The 15,657-nt window shown below is 44.6% G+C and overlaps 1 protein-coding gene across 2 annotated transcripts in view; it reads right to left on the reverse strand.

Annotated features, from left to right (window-relative positions):
• Window positions 1–15,657, reverse strand: part of GARNL3 (GTPase activating Rap/RanGAP domain like 3) — a 1,096,377-nt gene that overhangs the window by 249,627 nt on the left and 831,093 nt on the right. For both annotated transcript variants that reach the window (XM_086920961.1, XM_086920960.1), the window contains one exon: window positions 12,636–12,735. In XM_086920961.1, the coding sequence (XP_086777087.1) occupies window positions 12,636–12,735 (100 nt within the window). The remainder of the gene's footprint in view (window positions 1–12,635; window positions 12,736–15,657) is intronic.

Consider the following 15,657-nt stretch of genomic DNA (forward strand, 5'->3'; position numbering starts at 1 on the left):
AATCCAATCAGTACAACCAGAGATGCTCATGTTTAAAGTTTTTAGTGAAAATAGCACCAAGAAGCACAGAACGCACTTTCGTTCAACTGGTCGCACTGGCCCGAGGGAAAGTCACAAGTTCAGGCTGACAATGATGAAGCTTGTGTCGGGTACTGGGACCGGGTTAGTCCCTCTGAGAAGTTACCTTCTAAGTCCAGTGCAAAGAGTTCCATTCACATTGGAGGTGGCCGTCACTAGCACAAAGAGCAGGTCAGGCATTGTGGAAAATCATCGCTGTAGTGTGAAGAGCTCATCGAATCCTGCAGCCGTTTATTGCTGCTGCTTTGCGTTAGGGAGCGTCGCTGTAGTGTGAAGTGCAGATCTTGTGTTGTTGGTCACAAAGGAGAGTCGTTGCTGCTACGAAGAGCAGGTCGCACTGGCACTTCACATTGGCAGTCATCACAAGCAGCTCTGTCATGACATTCGAAGCCCATTCGGGATCACGAGGAGCCGAAACTTCAGGATTTTCACTTTTACTTCTGGAGGGGTACACTCTGACACGAGCAATGGAGAGGTCCAAGGTAAAACAAATAACACACAAAAAGGGCCCCACACCAATGTAGGGGAGAAGGATTCCCATGATCCATCTGAAACTAGGAGGGGAGGTTCTGATGGGCGGAGGCCTAGGGCACCTTTTTTTAAGACAATGTCCTTTGACTGTTCCCAGTTAGGGCACAAGCAAGGAAAGTCTGTCTGTACTAAGAGAACATCCACTTGTGGGTATTTAACAGGCGTGGCCAAAGTGGTCTTGGGGAGAGGTAGTCCCCAGCAGTTGAGGGTGGCACACATCCTATTGTCCCTGAGATGGGAGATGAACTCAGATAGAAAATTTGTGATCCCCGAGGGTGGAATGACAGGTGACTGTGGCATTGAGGCGCTTTATGGTGGGTAGCATGATACTCCGTAGCCGAAAATGAGTTTGTGGTGAATCCAGTGGTTATCAGTAATTGGTTTATAGTAGTTACTTATTTGGTTATTCTTGTGGTCTAAGAAAACTTAAATATTTCTTTCATTTTCACGTGGTGATGTACTTTTTAAAAAAAGGGTTAGGTGTAATTACTAGTGTGAGATAATGTAAGGAAATATGGATGAAGAAGTAAAGTGAAGGAGATTAAATATTGTGATTTATAGTGGCCCGATGAATAGATAAGTTAGTTAAGTTTTGGTGTTGCAGGATTATTTATTCTGAAGGTAAGTTTATGCCTTGTAGGGAGGGCTATGGTTATTTTACTGATATGCAGTTCAGAGTAAGGAGGCAGACGTGCAAGGATCTTTGTATCGTAACGTACAAGGAAAAGTAGAAAAGCATATTAAACTTTATTCTAAATATTCATTTACATTTGTTCATATTTATTTTAAATGTCCATAGCATACGGGGCAGAAAACACAATGGGTTGGAATGCTATCCCAAGCGATAGCCATTGATTTGAATATTTTCAGGCATTCCCTACCATCACTTTTTGTATATTTGACGTAACGTCCTAAGCAGCCAAGGGCATGCCCATGACTGAAATGACCCAACTAGGCCAAACCCGTCTTGAGTTCATCCTATTCTAGTACAAATAGGACCTGGCTTGGCAGTTCAGGCTTGACTGTTCTTTTTAGAGCAGGACCAAGGCTGTTTTGCATATGACTGACTAAGTCTAATCTGAGATGGCATAATGGGCAAAAAATCTATCTGTGGAAATCCTATCTGAGTGATTGCCAGTGGCTCGACTATTTGAAAGCAATCGTTTCAATTGGGTTTTGACATAAAAAACAAATAGGGAACTTCAGATAAGCATTCCTGTCTTAAACTAATACCCCAACGAATCCCCCAACAACAATCCCCCGCTATCTTTTCTCCATCTCCTGCATTGACTACTTATGGTAGCTGGGTCTAGGATGAACTCACTACTCCTTCGCTGCTTCAGGATATGAGAAAGGATACGAGAAAGCTAGTGAGTATTTTTTGGTCTCTAAACGTTCCAAAGTTTAAAGGCTAATTGAGCAATAGAGGCAGTGCAGATATTGCAGAACTGGATCCCACATTTTGTTAAATCAAAATGCCTCCCTTTTGAGCTCATATGCAACTTATTTGTGTGCCAACAAGTGCCATATACGTTGGAGCCACAGTTCCATTGTCTATGCTATTTTTTCCCCCACCTTCCAAGTATTGTTTGTTTGACTTCAAGGAGCAGATGAGATATGCACTTACCTTTGTTAAAGTGTAGTGGATGTGGATTGTTTGTCACAATTTCCACCTCATTGCACAATATACACAATATGAATCATAATACATCACTCAAAAATTCTGAAAGTTTCAGTCATGCCCGAAGTATGTGTAATGTTGTGGCTTTCTTTCCACACTGCCTCCAGCAATGCAATGGCTGAATCTTAATCCTAAATCCTAACTTAAGTCTGTCTTAAGTCTGTCTTAAGTCTGTCTTAAGACGAACTTAAGACAAAATACTAACTTCTGTGAATACCAAAAATAGTAAGTTTAAGATTTTGTCTTAAGTTAGTTCTGTGAATCGGCCCATTGGGCCTGATTTGGATCTTTGTGGACGGGTTATTCCATCTCAACAGTGATGGATAGCCTGACAGCCGAAATATAAATCCTATAGGTTATACAATGCAATTTATATTTCAGCTGATGAGTTATTGGTCACCTTTGTGATGGAGTAACTAGTTCGCCAAGATCTAAATCAGGCCCTTAATGTAAATGTAAAATGTAATTATTTTGAATGTATTAAATTGAAATTATGTTTCTAAGTTTTAAATTTAAAACAATTCCAACCTAAAGTAATAAAATATTTTTTGTGCGTTATACCTGATGTGTGGAATTAACTAAAAGGAATGTAATTACGGTTTAATAAAAATATTTTGACATACAATTTTAAATTATAAGATGTTATTCACATATGCTAAATTAAAAATATATTTAAATTTTAGATTTTTTTTAACATTAAATTGCATTTATTTATATCTTTAACTATTTTTAATAATTTAGTGTAAATAACATTATTTCCTATTGAGTTTCATTTTAGGTCCTTACCTTCATTATTGTCTATGGGAGGGTGTTGAAATATCAGTGGTTGTGGCCATGTGTGATGTTGGACTTACTCCAGATGTGAGCTGGAGTAAATTTACTACTTTTTGGCTCTAGAAACTTTAGAAGTGCAGTTTGTGAACAGGATTGTACTTACTCGTATGTGGGTAGGTGCACATCCCTCCCTAAACCCTACCTTAACTCCTGCTTACTCCTTACTCTTCCCTCAACCCATCTCCTTTTGTAGTAGGTGTTCCCCATTTCCAGCCACACTCCTCTGTCACCCCCACGTCTCCACTAAAATATATACTTACTTGCGAGGAGACTCTGAAGTTGAGCAGAGACCTCAACACAGAGAAAGATAGGGGAGGCGGAACCTCCGCATGTTGGTTTGTGTATGGCATTTTGTAGTATGTTATTAGTACGATTTTAGTACTACTAAATGTGCAACAATGTGGAGTTGGTGAATAGGCCCTTAGGTTTAAAAATCAAACCCATCATTTTCCCTTCAATTAGCCCCTCTACTGCCTTCTAAAGGTATGTATTCTCCCTGTCTCACATGGTTGTAAGGATAAATATTTATTAGGCTGAGCTGGTTCATTCTCTAAAACACTTCAGTTTTTAGGTGAGGGAATAAACACTACACAGTGAGTGTGTAAGTCTGTGTGTTTGTGTATCTGTGTATGAGGCACTATGTGCTTTTTGCTTTGATGTTCAAGGAGAGCTGGACTTCAACATGCTTTGCAGTATTTATGCTGCTAGACTGGCCATCCTACCCATAGGGATAAAAGGGATCATGATTAAGTCTGAGCAGAGCTGCACAGTTGCTCTACGCGTAGCTCCACAGAGTTGGGCAAAATCTCTTTGGAGCTCCGCACTGCACGCCCACACCCCCTCAATAAATAATTTTAAAATACAAATAAAAATGAATGTAAATTAAACACACTTACCTTTATCACTGCATCTCATAATGGAAGTAAAATGCAATGAGGGGACTGTAGCACCTATTATGCCATCGCATACAATGGCAGTCCAAACATGGCCTCAGACCTACCATTGTAGCTGACTGGAGCAGTGTATAAACTGCAATTCAGCCTGTCAAAAAACACCCTTTTGACAGGTCAAAACCTCTCTTTTAAATATCAAGAAGTAACTCCTATGTAGGCCATGTAGCCCACAATGCAGGGTCTGTGGTATTTAAAAGTAGTACAAATGGAAATTTACTGTTAACAGTGGCCAGCACCAAAAAGCTATTTTCATTGCGGCAGGACTAGCTGTCCTACGCAGAAAAACATACTACAGACTAAAATATGAATAGTGTATTACAGGAATGGGACCACGATAGAAAAGTAATTAAAATGTGTTTTTAATAGTTATTACAAAGCTGATATACCAGTGAAGTGGAAGTTTTAAGAAATATTTAGGAAAGGTAACTTTAAGAAAGTTGCCTTTTCTCTGCCTGAAGATCCTGGAGACTGATTTGCATTCACTCTCCAGCTTCTCCCATCCAGTAAGTAGCCTTGAATAAGTGTCAATAGGTGGGAAATGCTGTGCAAGAGCAAACAATAGGCCGGCCCGAATGGGAAGTAAATATTATGTCTCTAAGCGCCACAGAATATGCAGGGTGGAGGTTCTGGGCATCCTTTTTGACACTACAGGTTCAAATCCTGCTTGACAGATCTACTAGGTACAAATACAACACTTGGGACACTTTAAAGGGGAGCGAGCAGGATGCCAAGACGGTACTTGTGGATCCTCCAACACTTCTGCCTCTGGTTTTCCGTATAATTCTTGATAGGCACTAGAAAGGAGAGAGAACAGGATGCCATGACATTTCTTGTGAGTATGGTTGCTGAAGGACTCTGCTTTTGTCCCACAGACTTCTGTCTCTGGATTTATTGTGGATACTGTGGTTGAATAAACTGGGTTTTAGTGTTAGATGTGGGCAGACACTAGGATTTCCTTTGTACACTCCTCAAACAACCCCAGCACTCAGAGCACACGTTTAGTATGGCCTAAGACTTTAACCATTTTGAAAATGTCCAAAGTGGGTAGAGTTTACATTGGGATCCTATACCCCATGGGTTAGGGCGTGCTGAGGAAATCATTCCCACCCACTAGTTAGTGCCTAGCATAAATGTGGCACCTTCAGACACCTATTTTAGACTACTTTCTAAACTTCTGGAAGATAACACAAAAATCATACTTACCACCTATATCCTAGGAAGAGACCTGAAGGACTGGACCTGCCATCTCTTGTAATCAGGGAAAAGAAATGCTCTCTGAGGATCATGAGGATGACCTCCTGTTCAAGCTACAGGGATAAAACAACCCACAAGACGTAGGTCCTGGAAGTACCCTTCTGACCGGTGGCAACTGGACCTGGGCTGAACCCTGCTGTTGGCCTTTGACCGATACCCTTTGAGTCTCTAAGTGCCTCCTCTGAGGTCCTAGGGTCTTTAGAAGTGTACTACTCTGGTGGATTGGAACTTAAACAACTAAGTCAGAGGGTAAGATCATTAACAAATATGAACCTGGTTGGGGTATCAGACCAGCGCTCCATGTAATCAGCTCTAAATAGCGTCTAGGTCCTTGTCTACCACAGCCATTGACTGCCATTTGCATTTTGTGCTCTTTGGAGCCAGTTTTACTTAAAACCTTAACAATTCATATCTCTGGTTCAATTTTCTGTCATTTGGTGTCATCATTTTGTTTATAAATTTTACTATATTTTTCTAATTCGGATTGGGATTTTCATTTTATTTTATTTTGTTTATTTTATTTCATGCATTTTGACTTTATTACTGTTTTGGTACTGCATAAATACTTTACAAATCAAATTGCCCTAAGTTAAGTCTGTCTACGCTGTGCCATAGCTACCAAGAGGATGAGCTTAGGTTAGTTTACTGACTTTGAAGGTTCACTCTAACATGCATTGCAATTATTCCTTGAGGTGGGTAGTTACCCACTCCAAATAATAATCCAACTTCTTACATGATGTAAGTAACTCTACCATAGGATGATTTGTCCATCTATTTAGTGTGTTTATAAATGTCATTTATTTTGGCAAAGATAGAAATGGAGGCAAGAGGAGCTGAACTCATTGTCTTAGCATCCTGCACTGTGGACAATTGTTTTTTAACTTGCACTCAATCTTTAAATAACTGTGATTTACCTCTTGCTGCCCGCACTTCCCCGGTCCATGCTGATCTTTCAGATTGTGTGGAGGGAAGCACGAGCCACACGCCGGAGTGATTACTACTTCCGGTTCGCAAATCAGGTCAGCAGTCTAACAATCCAGCTCTCTCGCACCATAAAAGACACATGCCACTCGCGACGTGCAGACGGCGCACAAAGGGCCCGTGAGCACTCGCATTGCATTGTCACCGGAGCATCTGGTAAAGGGCTTCTGGAACGTTCTTGCACATTTCCTAGTTCTGACTGTAAATTAAAAATAATTTAGCACTTGTAAATTGTTTTTAACAAGTCTTCAGCACGCCAAGAGTTTTTAAACCGGAGCGCCTGGTAAAGGGCTCCCGCAACGTCTTTTTGCACCTGCAATTATAATTCTGGCACTGTCACAAGTTCTTTGTTTTTTAACTTGCACTCAATCCTTAAGTAACTGTGATTTACCTCTCGCTACCCGCACTTCCCCGGTCCACCGCTGATCTTTCAGCTTGTGTGGAGGGAAGCACGAGCCACACACCAGAGTGATTACTCCTTCCGGTTTGCAAATGGTCAGCAGTCTAACAATCCAGCTCTCTCCCACCATAAAAGATACATGCCGCTCGCTACGCGCATCGGACGCACGTGAGCACTCGCACTGCATTGTCACCGGAGCATCTGGTAAAGGGCTTCCGGAACGTTCTTGCACATTTCCTAGTTCTGACTCTAAATTACAATTAATTCAGCACTTGTAAATTGTTTTTAACAAGTCTTCAGCACGCCAAGGATTTTTAAACCGGAGCGCCGTTAAAGGGCTCCCCCAAAGTCTTTGTGCACCTGCAATTATAATCCTGCCACTGTCACAAGTTCTTTGTTTTTTAACTTGCACTCAATCTTTAAGTAACTGTGATTTACCTCTCGCTGCCAGCACTTCCCCGGTCCACCGCTGATTTTTCAGATTGTGTGGAGGGAAGCAGGAGCCACACACTGGAGTGATTACTACTTCCGGTTTGCAAATCAGGTCAGCAGTCTAACAATCCAGCTCTCTCGCACCATAAAAGACACATGCCAATCGCGACGTGCAGACGGCGCACAAAGGGCCCGTGAGCACTCGCATTGCATTGTCACCGGAGCACCTGGTAAAGGGCTTCTGGAACGTTCTTGCACATTTCCTAGTTCTGACTGTAAATTAAAAATAATTTAGCACTTGTAAATTGTTTTTAACAAGTCTTCAGCACGCCAAGAGTTTTTAAACCGGAGCGCCTGGTAAAGGGCTCCCGCAACGTCTTTTTGCACCTGCAATTATAATTCTGGCACTGTCACAAGTTCTTTGTTTTTTAACTTGCACTCAATCTTTAAGTAACTGTGATTTACCTCTCGCTACCCGCACTTCCCCGGTCCACCGCTGATCTTTCAGCTTGTGTGGATGGAAGCACGAGCCACACACCAGAGTGATTACTCCTTCCGGTTTGCAAATGGTCAGCAGTCTAACAATCCAGCTCTCTACCACCATAAAAGATAAATGCCGCTCGCTACGCGCATGCGGACGCACGTGAGCACTCGCACTGCATTGTCACCGGAGCATCTGGTAAAGGGCTTCCGGAACGTTCTTGCACATTTCCTAGTTCTGACTCTAAATTACAATTAATTCAGCACTTGTAAATTGTTTTTAACAAGTCTTCAGCACGCCAAGGATTTTTAAACCGGAGCGCCGTTAAAGGGCTCCCCCAAAGTCTTTGTGCACCTGCAATTATAATCCTGCCACTGTCACAAGTTCTTTGTTTTTTAACTTGCACTCAATCTTTAAGTAACTGTGATTTACCTCTCGCTGCCAGCACTTCCCCGGTCCACCGCTGATTTTTCAGATTGTGTGGAGGGAAGCACGAGCCACACACTGGAGTGATTACTACTTCCGGTTTGCAAATCAGGTCAGCAGTCTAACAATCCAGCTCTCTCCCACCATAAAAGACACATGCCGCTCGCTACGCGCAGTGGGCGTGCCACTGGCGCGCCACTTGCACGCCAAAGGCAAGCTTGCCTGCCCCCGTCTGCGCCTGGACCCGGCCCGGGGCCTCTACGCCTGGCCATTTGGACGCAGATCTGCACAATAACACTATATCCTACACCAGTAATCATCTCAAGCACATACTCAGCACCAGCAATCACACAAAGAGCTGCCCTCGTCTCAACCTTGAGTCTGCAGCAACTCAACCCTCCTCCCATTGCCCAAACTGCCCTTTCTCATTAGACAAACCCACCTGTCACACTCACTCACCCTCAGCCCAAAAAACCAAGAAAAAATACGATCAGCCCTCATAAATGTCCGCTCTCTTCCCAAACATAAATATGAAATTTTGAACCTTCTAGAATATTACAAACTTGACCTTCTCTTCATAATGGAAACCTGGGGTGACCCTTTCTGCGGTCCAGATTTCTGCACATAACGACTGATGGCTACGGCTCCTGCAGATTCGACAGAACGAATAAAAAAGGAGGAGCCCTAGCACTTATCCATCATGACAAATACACAGTTAGGACTTCTTTAATCCCCACCAGGATCTGTGAAGCTTTTATCTTCTCAATCATGATCACCCTCTCCCTCCCGTTCAAAGGCATTTTTCTTTCCCGCCCACCTGGCTCCCGAACAGAATTCATTTCAGACATGGGCAGCCTACTAGAACTGGTAGCAGGAGAATGTAATTTCTCCATCCTTGGAGACTTCAATTTCCATTTAGAAGCTCAGGAGGACCAGGATACGTAGCCCTTCTAACTGAATTAGAGGCAGTAGGCCTCTCAAATCTAGTGTCCGGCACCACACACTCCACTAGTCACACTCTGGACGGTCTGTTCTCCCACAATCAACATATCTCCCTTGATCTGGTCCTCCCGCTATCTTGGGCTGATCACTGCGCAGTTTTCTTTGATATCCAAACCAAATTGCATACCTCTCCTCATATCAACTCCCTCTCCCCAAGCAGTTCAAAGCTTGGGGCAACATCGCCCGCTTGATTTCAAATCCCTCTTGCTCACCACTCAGCAGTACATCCCACTGGACCCCGAACTTGCAGTGCAGCTAACACCTACACTGAATGGCTCCTCAATGCAGTTAACACAGTAGTCCCCCTTAAAAATACATCCAAAAATAGAAAACCCTTTCTGCTCCGTGGTTCTCTGAGACACTAAGACTCGAGAAACAAAGATGCAGGCATCTACAAAGAGGCACTGACTAATTACAAATGCCTGCTAACCACCGAAAAAAGTAATTACTACGTGAGACAAATTGAATCTGCCCAAGATTCCACAAAACAGCTGTTCCAAATAGTCACCAAGCTATCAGCACAACACACAAGTCTCCCTACATTCGCCTCTCAAACACTCTGTATCTCACTGGCAAACTATTTCCAAGAAAAAGTCACTCACATCTACGCCAATTTTGCAGCTCACACCATGAGCAACACCCCCCAGAAACTTCCAGCTAGATCAAAACCTCCCCGCACCCCCCAAATCCTTTCCAACTGCTGTTCAATCTACACCCACATTAGAGGAATTCAGTCAAGTCTCCCCTGACTCACATCTCTCACTTAATTTCCACAGTTAAATCAGGATCCCCCAATGATCCTTGCCCGCCATCCACTCTCAAATTGGTCCCTGACATTATCAGCCTCAATTTAGAAAACCTCTACAACTCAATGTTCAGGACAGGCACGTACCCCTCCATCTGGAAAAAAGCAGTCATCAAACCACTACTAAAAAAGAATAATCTTGACCCCACAGACACAAAAAGCTACAGACCAATTGCTTGTCTGCCATTTCCTGCAAAAATCGCAGAAAGGATCATGAACACACAGCTAGCACACTTTATCGATGATAATAAACTATTCAACGACACCCAATTTGGTTTTAGAAAAGTACACAGCACTGAAACAGCTCTCATCAAAGCCACTGATGAAATCAGGATGATACTCGACGGGGAAGGGGCCGCGATCCTTGTGCTACTGGACCTTTCAGTGGCTTTCGACACAGTCAACTATGCAACCCTGATCGACCGTGTCGCAGCCATCGGCATCACACACAAAGTCAAGGCCCTTCTAGCATCCTTCCTTTCCAGCCGCTCTCAATTAGTGACGCTCGGAGACTTCAATTCTCCATCATTTGCCCTCCCCTGTGGCGTGCCTCAGGGATCCTCGCTGAGTCCGACTTTGTTTAACATCTATGTGTCTGACTTGGCGAGGGTCATTAAAACCTACAACATAGGTCTAACATCTTACGCCGACACCGACGACACGCAACTGGTAATCGCGATTCACAACGATGGAGGTACAGTTGCTGCAAATTTTCAAGGGGGAATGCTAGCCATCAGTTCCTGGATGGCAAACAATTGCCTCAAATTAAATTCAGACAAGACAGAAGTGATGATCTTTGGGCACCTCGCTCCTACCTGGTCCCTGTCCTGTTGGCCAGCTAAGTTAGGACCACCTCCGTCACCCGTCCTAAAGGTAAGAAACCTGGGTATCTTCTTTGACGACAAGTTGTCATTGATGCACCATGCCAATGCAGTAATCTCAGCATCCTTCTTTGTCATCAGGATGATAAAAAAACTTCTACATTTCCTCCCTACCAGCGCTGGCAGGACCCTCATCAGCATACTTGTTATGTCCAAGGTCGATTACTGTAACGGCTTATTCATCAACGCCCAGGAAAGAGTTATTTCTACAACTAGTGTAGAACGCAGCCGCCAGACTTCTGACGGCTACCCCCAAATTTAAACCCATATCTAAGGTTATTTGACAGCTCCACTGGCTACCCATCAGGAACAGAGCCAAGTTCAAGGTGTGTTGCACAGCCTACATGGCTGTCCATGGCATCGGCCCGGAGTTTCTTAAAAAAAACCTTTGCCCCTAAAACCCCACCAGAACTGTACATTCTTCAGCAGCAAACCTACTAATTGTCCCCCGGACTGAAAAATCCTCCTGGGGTGACAGAACTTTCTCTGTTGCCACCTCCAAACTATGGAATACACTCCCCTTTACATCAAGACCAGCACCACTCTGCTTACCTACAGGAAATAACTAAAGACCTGGCTTTTTAACCACTAGCCATTTTGTCCTGCCTTTCCTGTGCCTAGTCCACAGCACCGAGACACCTAGGGTATTTGTGTACTCTACAAATTTCTTAAATAAATAAAATAAAGACTGAAGCAAACCCAAGCATTCAAAATCCAAAGTCAGCATCTCCGACACTTTGTACATGCCTACTTCCCTTTGCTGAAGGCCATGAAGATGGTTGTCTCGTTTCACTCTGCTAATGTGTAATAATTGTATGGTTTTCATGGGAAAGTGTTACACACAAGACTTTTAGCTACAGTTGTCAAGTGCAATGACATCACACCAGCAAACAACACACTCGGTGGCACCCTAGTGTGCTGCCAGAGTGCTTGCAGGAAGAGGGCACATCCTGTACTTGGGCAAGTAGCAGATCTTTTTGCATTATTTGTGGTTGCCCAATGACAACCTTTTTCACTCCTTCACCCATCATAGAGATCAGCTCATTGGGTGACGGACGGGCTGTGGGAGTTACTTAAAATAAAAGAATGAACAAGAGTAAATAACATGATGGGGACACTTTTCACCTAGGGTTTAGAAATGACATGAACAACTCAAGCTTAACTAGTGTTGTCTGCGCTGTCATTTGGATCACTTAGTGGCAACCTATCTTACTTTTGCTACATAACTATGTATAATTCCACACGTTTCATAAGGAGTCCTCCCCTGTCTACATACTACAGACTAATTTTAATGTTGAACTCATATAGAAAACACATGAACTTCTAAGAGTCCTATTTTGAGTACAAAATATCAGAATGTTAATGCTAGGTAGCCTTTCCCAACAAATGTGTGAAGCTACAAAGTCCACACCAGGTATTTTGATGCAAACTTTGAGTGGAATGCCCAAAGAGAAATCTAAAAAAGCTCAACTTTTGAGCAGAATCATTTATCTTGAACTACTGTGCCTGTTTGCGGATTGATCCATTATTTCACGTTCAACTGATTTTACATGTGACTGTATCCATGTAACACAATACCAGCAAAAGTATGTTGAGAATCTGTGATAAACAGTGATGGTGAGGTACCCTAGCTTCTCAACATTGCCATTTGTAGGGGGATACATGTATAGCTTTAGAACAGGCTTTCTTTGCATATGTTTATATCTAGGCATTCTTGAAACACTCCTTGAGGTTGTGGAATTTACTATTGAAAGTTGCGCCCTAGAAGCAGCAAATACCATTATAACTTAGGTACATGTTATAGTTTTGAAGACTTCAGTCTAAATCCAGGATTTAAGATTATCTCAGTTTTACACCATTCTAGTTGAAAGTTATGCACACAAAAAAATCAATTACCTTTTCCTAGAAAATATTTGAAATACCATCTGGTGTGATACTCTGGGTTTTCCAAGTGCACATCTGTTCTCCTCCAGGTACCAGGTGTAAAGTCAGAATTCTGAAAGAGAAGACAGAGATGTAATTTTATAAACCTAACCCGCGGGGAATGGATTGCAGTTAATGAGCACAAAAGATGCCAACAGAATGGCTTTAATTGGTTATTAAAATAGATTCAGACTGTTCATGCTGGAAATCTTAATATTATGTTTGTCACTTGTGGGTATTCACTTGAAGACAGTGGTCTTGGGTTTCATCTTTGCTACTGTGATTTATACTGCAGGGTTAGGGGTTTACTGAACTTGCTGTAGAGGGTCTTTAGTTAGAAGCACTGATAAGACACCAATAGTTTAATTTCAGTAGTGTTTACAGGCTTTGTTCTATGGCACATTTTTGCTTGAGAGGAAATTAATCAGCGTTACTTAGCTATTAACTGTGCTGCTACAGCCTACATTGCAAAAATACTAAATACATTATCCTCCAATAGACAACACTTAATGGCATATTGCGCTTTACATTTCAACATAAGTCACATGATAGACTGGACGTTAACGAGTATGTTCAACCCCAGCGCCAACACCAACGACATCACGTCCTCGCAAGATTTGTGCGATGCGCTGGCTACCTTCTTCTACTGCAAGATTGCCGACATCCACAACAGCTTCAACTCTGCATCCGCCCGACCACAATAGACACCACCACAAACGCTACCAGCACCAACCAGCTGACCTCCTGGTCCCGCGTCAACGACGAAGAGACACGCAAGATAATGAACTCTATCCACGCAGTATCTCCGTCAGACCCCTGCCCACACCACATCTTCAACAAAGCTGACGCAGCCATCGCACCCCAACTGCAAAAGATCATCAACATCTCCTTCGACACTGCGACATTCCCGGAAAGCTGGAAGCACACCGAAATCAACGCCCTCCTCAAGAAGCCCAAGGCGGACCCCAAAGAACTCAAGAACTTCCGGCCAATCTCCCTGCTCCCCTTCCCGGCGAAGGTCATCGAGAAAATCGCCAACATACAGCTGACCCACCACTTCGAGGACAACAACATCCTAGACCCATCCCAGTTCGGATTCAGATAAAACCACAGCACCGAGACTGCCCTCCTCGCTGCCACAGACGACATCAGGCGCCAGCTAGACAACGGAGAAACCTCAGCCCTCATTCTCCTGGACCTGTCAGCGGCCTTCAACACGGTCTGCCACTACACACTAAGAACACACCTCCAAGAAGCCGGAATCCAGAAGAAAGTCCTGGTCTGGACCACGTCCTTCCTCTCAGGCAGAACCCAGAGAGTCCACCTCCCGCCCTTCCGATCCGAAGCCACCGGCATCATCTGTGGCGTACCCCAGGGCTCATCCCTCAGCCCGACCCTGTTCAACGTCTACATGGCCCCCCTCGCACCGGTGGCCCGCCAGCATGACCTGAACATCATCTCCTATGCTGACGACACCCAATTCATCCTCTCCCTCACTAAGAACCCGCACACCGCCAAAACCAACCTCCTCGAGGGAATGAAGGCCATAGCCGAGTGGATGAGGAGCAGCCACCTGAAACTGAACTTGGATAAGATGGAGGTCCTCATCTTAGGTCCCACCCCCTCTGCGTGGGACGACTCCTGGTGGCCATCCACACTGGGAGTGGCTCCAACACCCACAGACCACGCACGCAACCTAGGATTCATCCTCGACTCCTCCCTCTCCATGTCAAAGCAGGTCAACGCCATCTCCTCCTCCTGCTACAACACGCTCCGCATGCTCCGCAAGATCTACAAGTAGATCCCGACTGAAACAAGAAGAGCAGTGACCCAAGCTCTCGTCAGCAGTAGGCTGGACTACTGCAATGCACTGTACGCCGGAATTCCGGCCAAACACCTGCGACGACTACAACGCATCCAAAATGCCTCCGCTCGACTGATCATCAACGTCCCCCGACGCAGCCACATCACCCCCCACCTGAGAGACCTACACTGGCTCCCCGTCGACAAGAGGATCACCTTCAAACTCCTCACCCACGCACACAAAACACTCCACAACACCGGGCCGGCCTACCTGAACGACAGACTTAACCTCTACACCCCCGCCCGCCAGCTCCGCTCCGCCAGCCTTGCCCTTGCTGCCGTCCCGCGCATCCAACGAACAACCTCCAGCGGCCAATCCTTCTCCTACCTCTCCACCAAGACCTGGAACACCCTTCCCACCCATCTGCAACAGACCAAAGACCTACTCACCTTCAGAGGGCTCCTCAAAACCTGGCTCTTCGACCAGTAGCAGCATCCCCCCCACCCCCCAGTGCCTTGAGACCCTTGCGGGTAAGTAGCGCGCTTTACAAGTACTCTGATAGATTGATTGATTGATTGTTGTCCAGTGGTCAGTGCTCATGGGTCTGTGTGTGCATGCCTGTCTGTCGGTGTGTTATTTTGTCTACAAATATGCATGTGTGATCTGTGTCAATGTGGTCACAGATTTTTGTGTGCCTTGGTGTGCATGCACTGCACAAAATACAGACCAAGTCTGGGGCCTTTTTGTGGATTTTTGTAATACCGCTCCAGTATGCTCGATTCGGCCAAAAGTGCCCAGGTGCAGTCAGTGGCATAACATAAAATCATGATGGCCCTCCTACTGAATGTGAAGAGGGATCCCGACTCTTCCATAGCTCACATATTGTCATTGGTTTCCATCATGCATCTGCACAGTAAGTGAAATCACTGATTTTCCCATTATCCATCTGAACAGAAAGTGACATCACTCCTCTCCACTCCAGGATCTATTTAATACTGCCCCAACATGGACACAGGCAGCAGGCCTGATACTGGTGTCCTGAAGGCGTGCCAAAGGCAAGTCTGTCTGCACCTGCCATGCCCTGGACACACTTAGTGCCAGGAACCCTGGTCCTCCACACTACCTCCGCTACCATGCTGCGGCCCTCTGTGCCCTCAACCCTGGCACCTGCTGCACATTCGTCTGGCTCGC

The sequence above is a fragment of the Lissotriton vulgaris genome, chromosome 5 (genome assembly GCF_964263255.1).
Source record: "Lissotriton vulgaris chromosome 5, aLisVul1.2, whole genome shotgun sequence".
NCBI lineage: Eukaryota > Metazoa > Chordata > Amphibia > Caudata > Salamandridae > Lissotriton > Lissotriton vulgaris.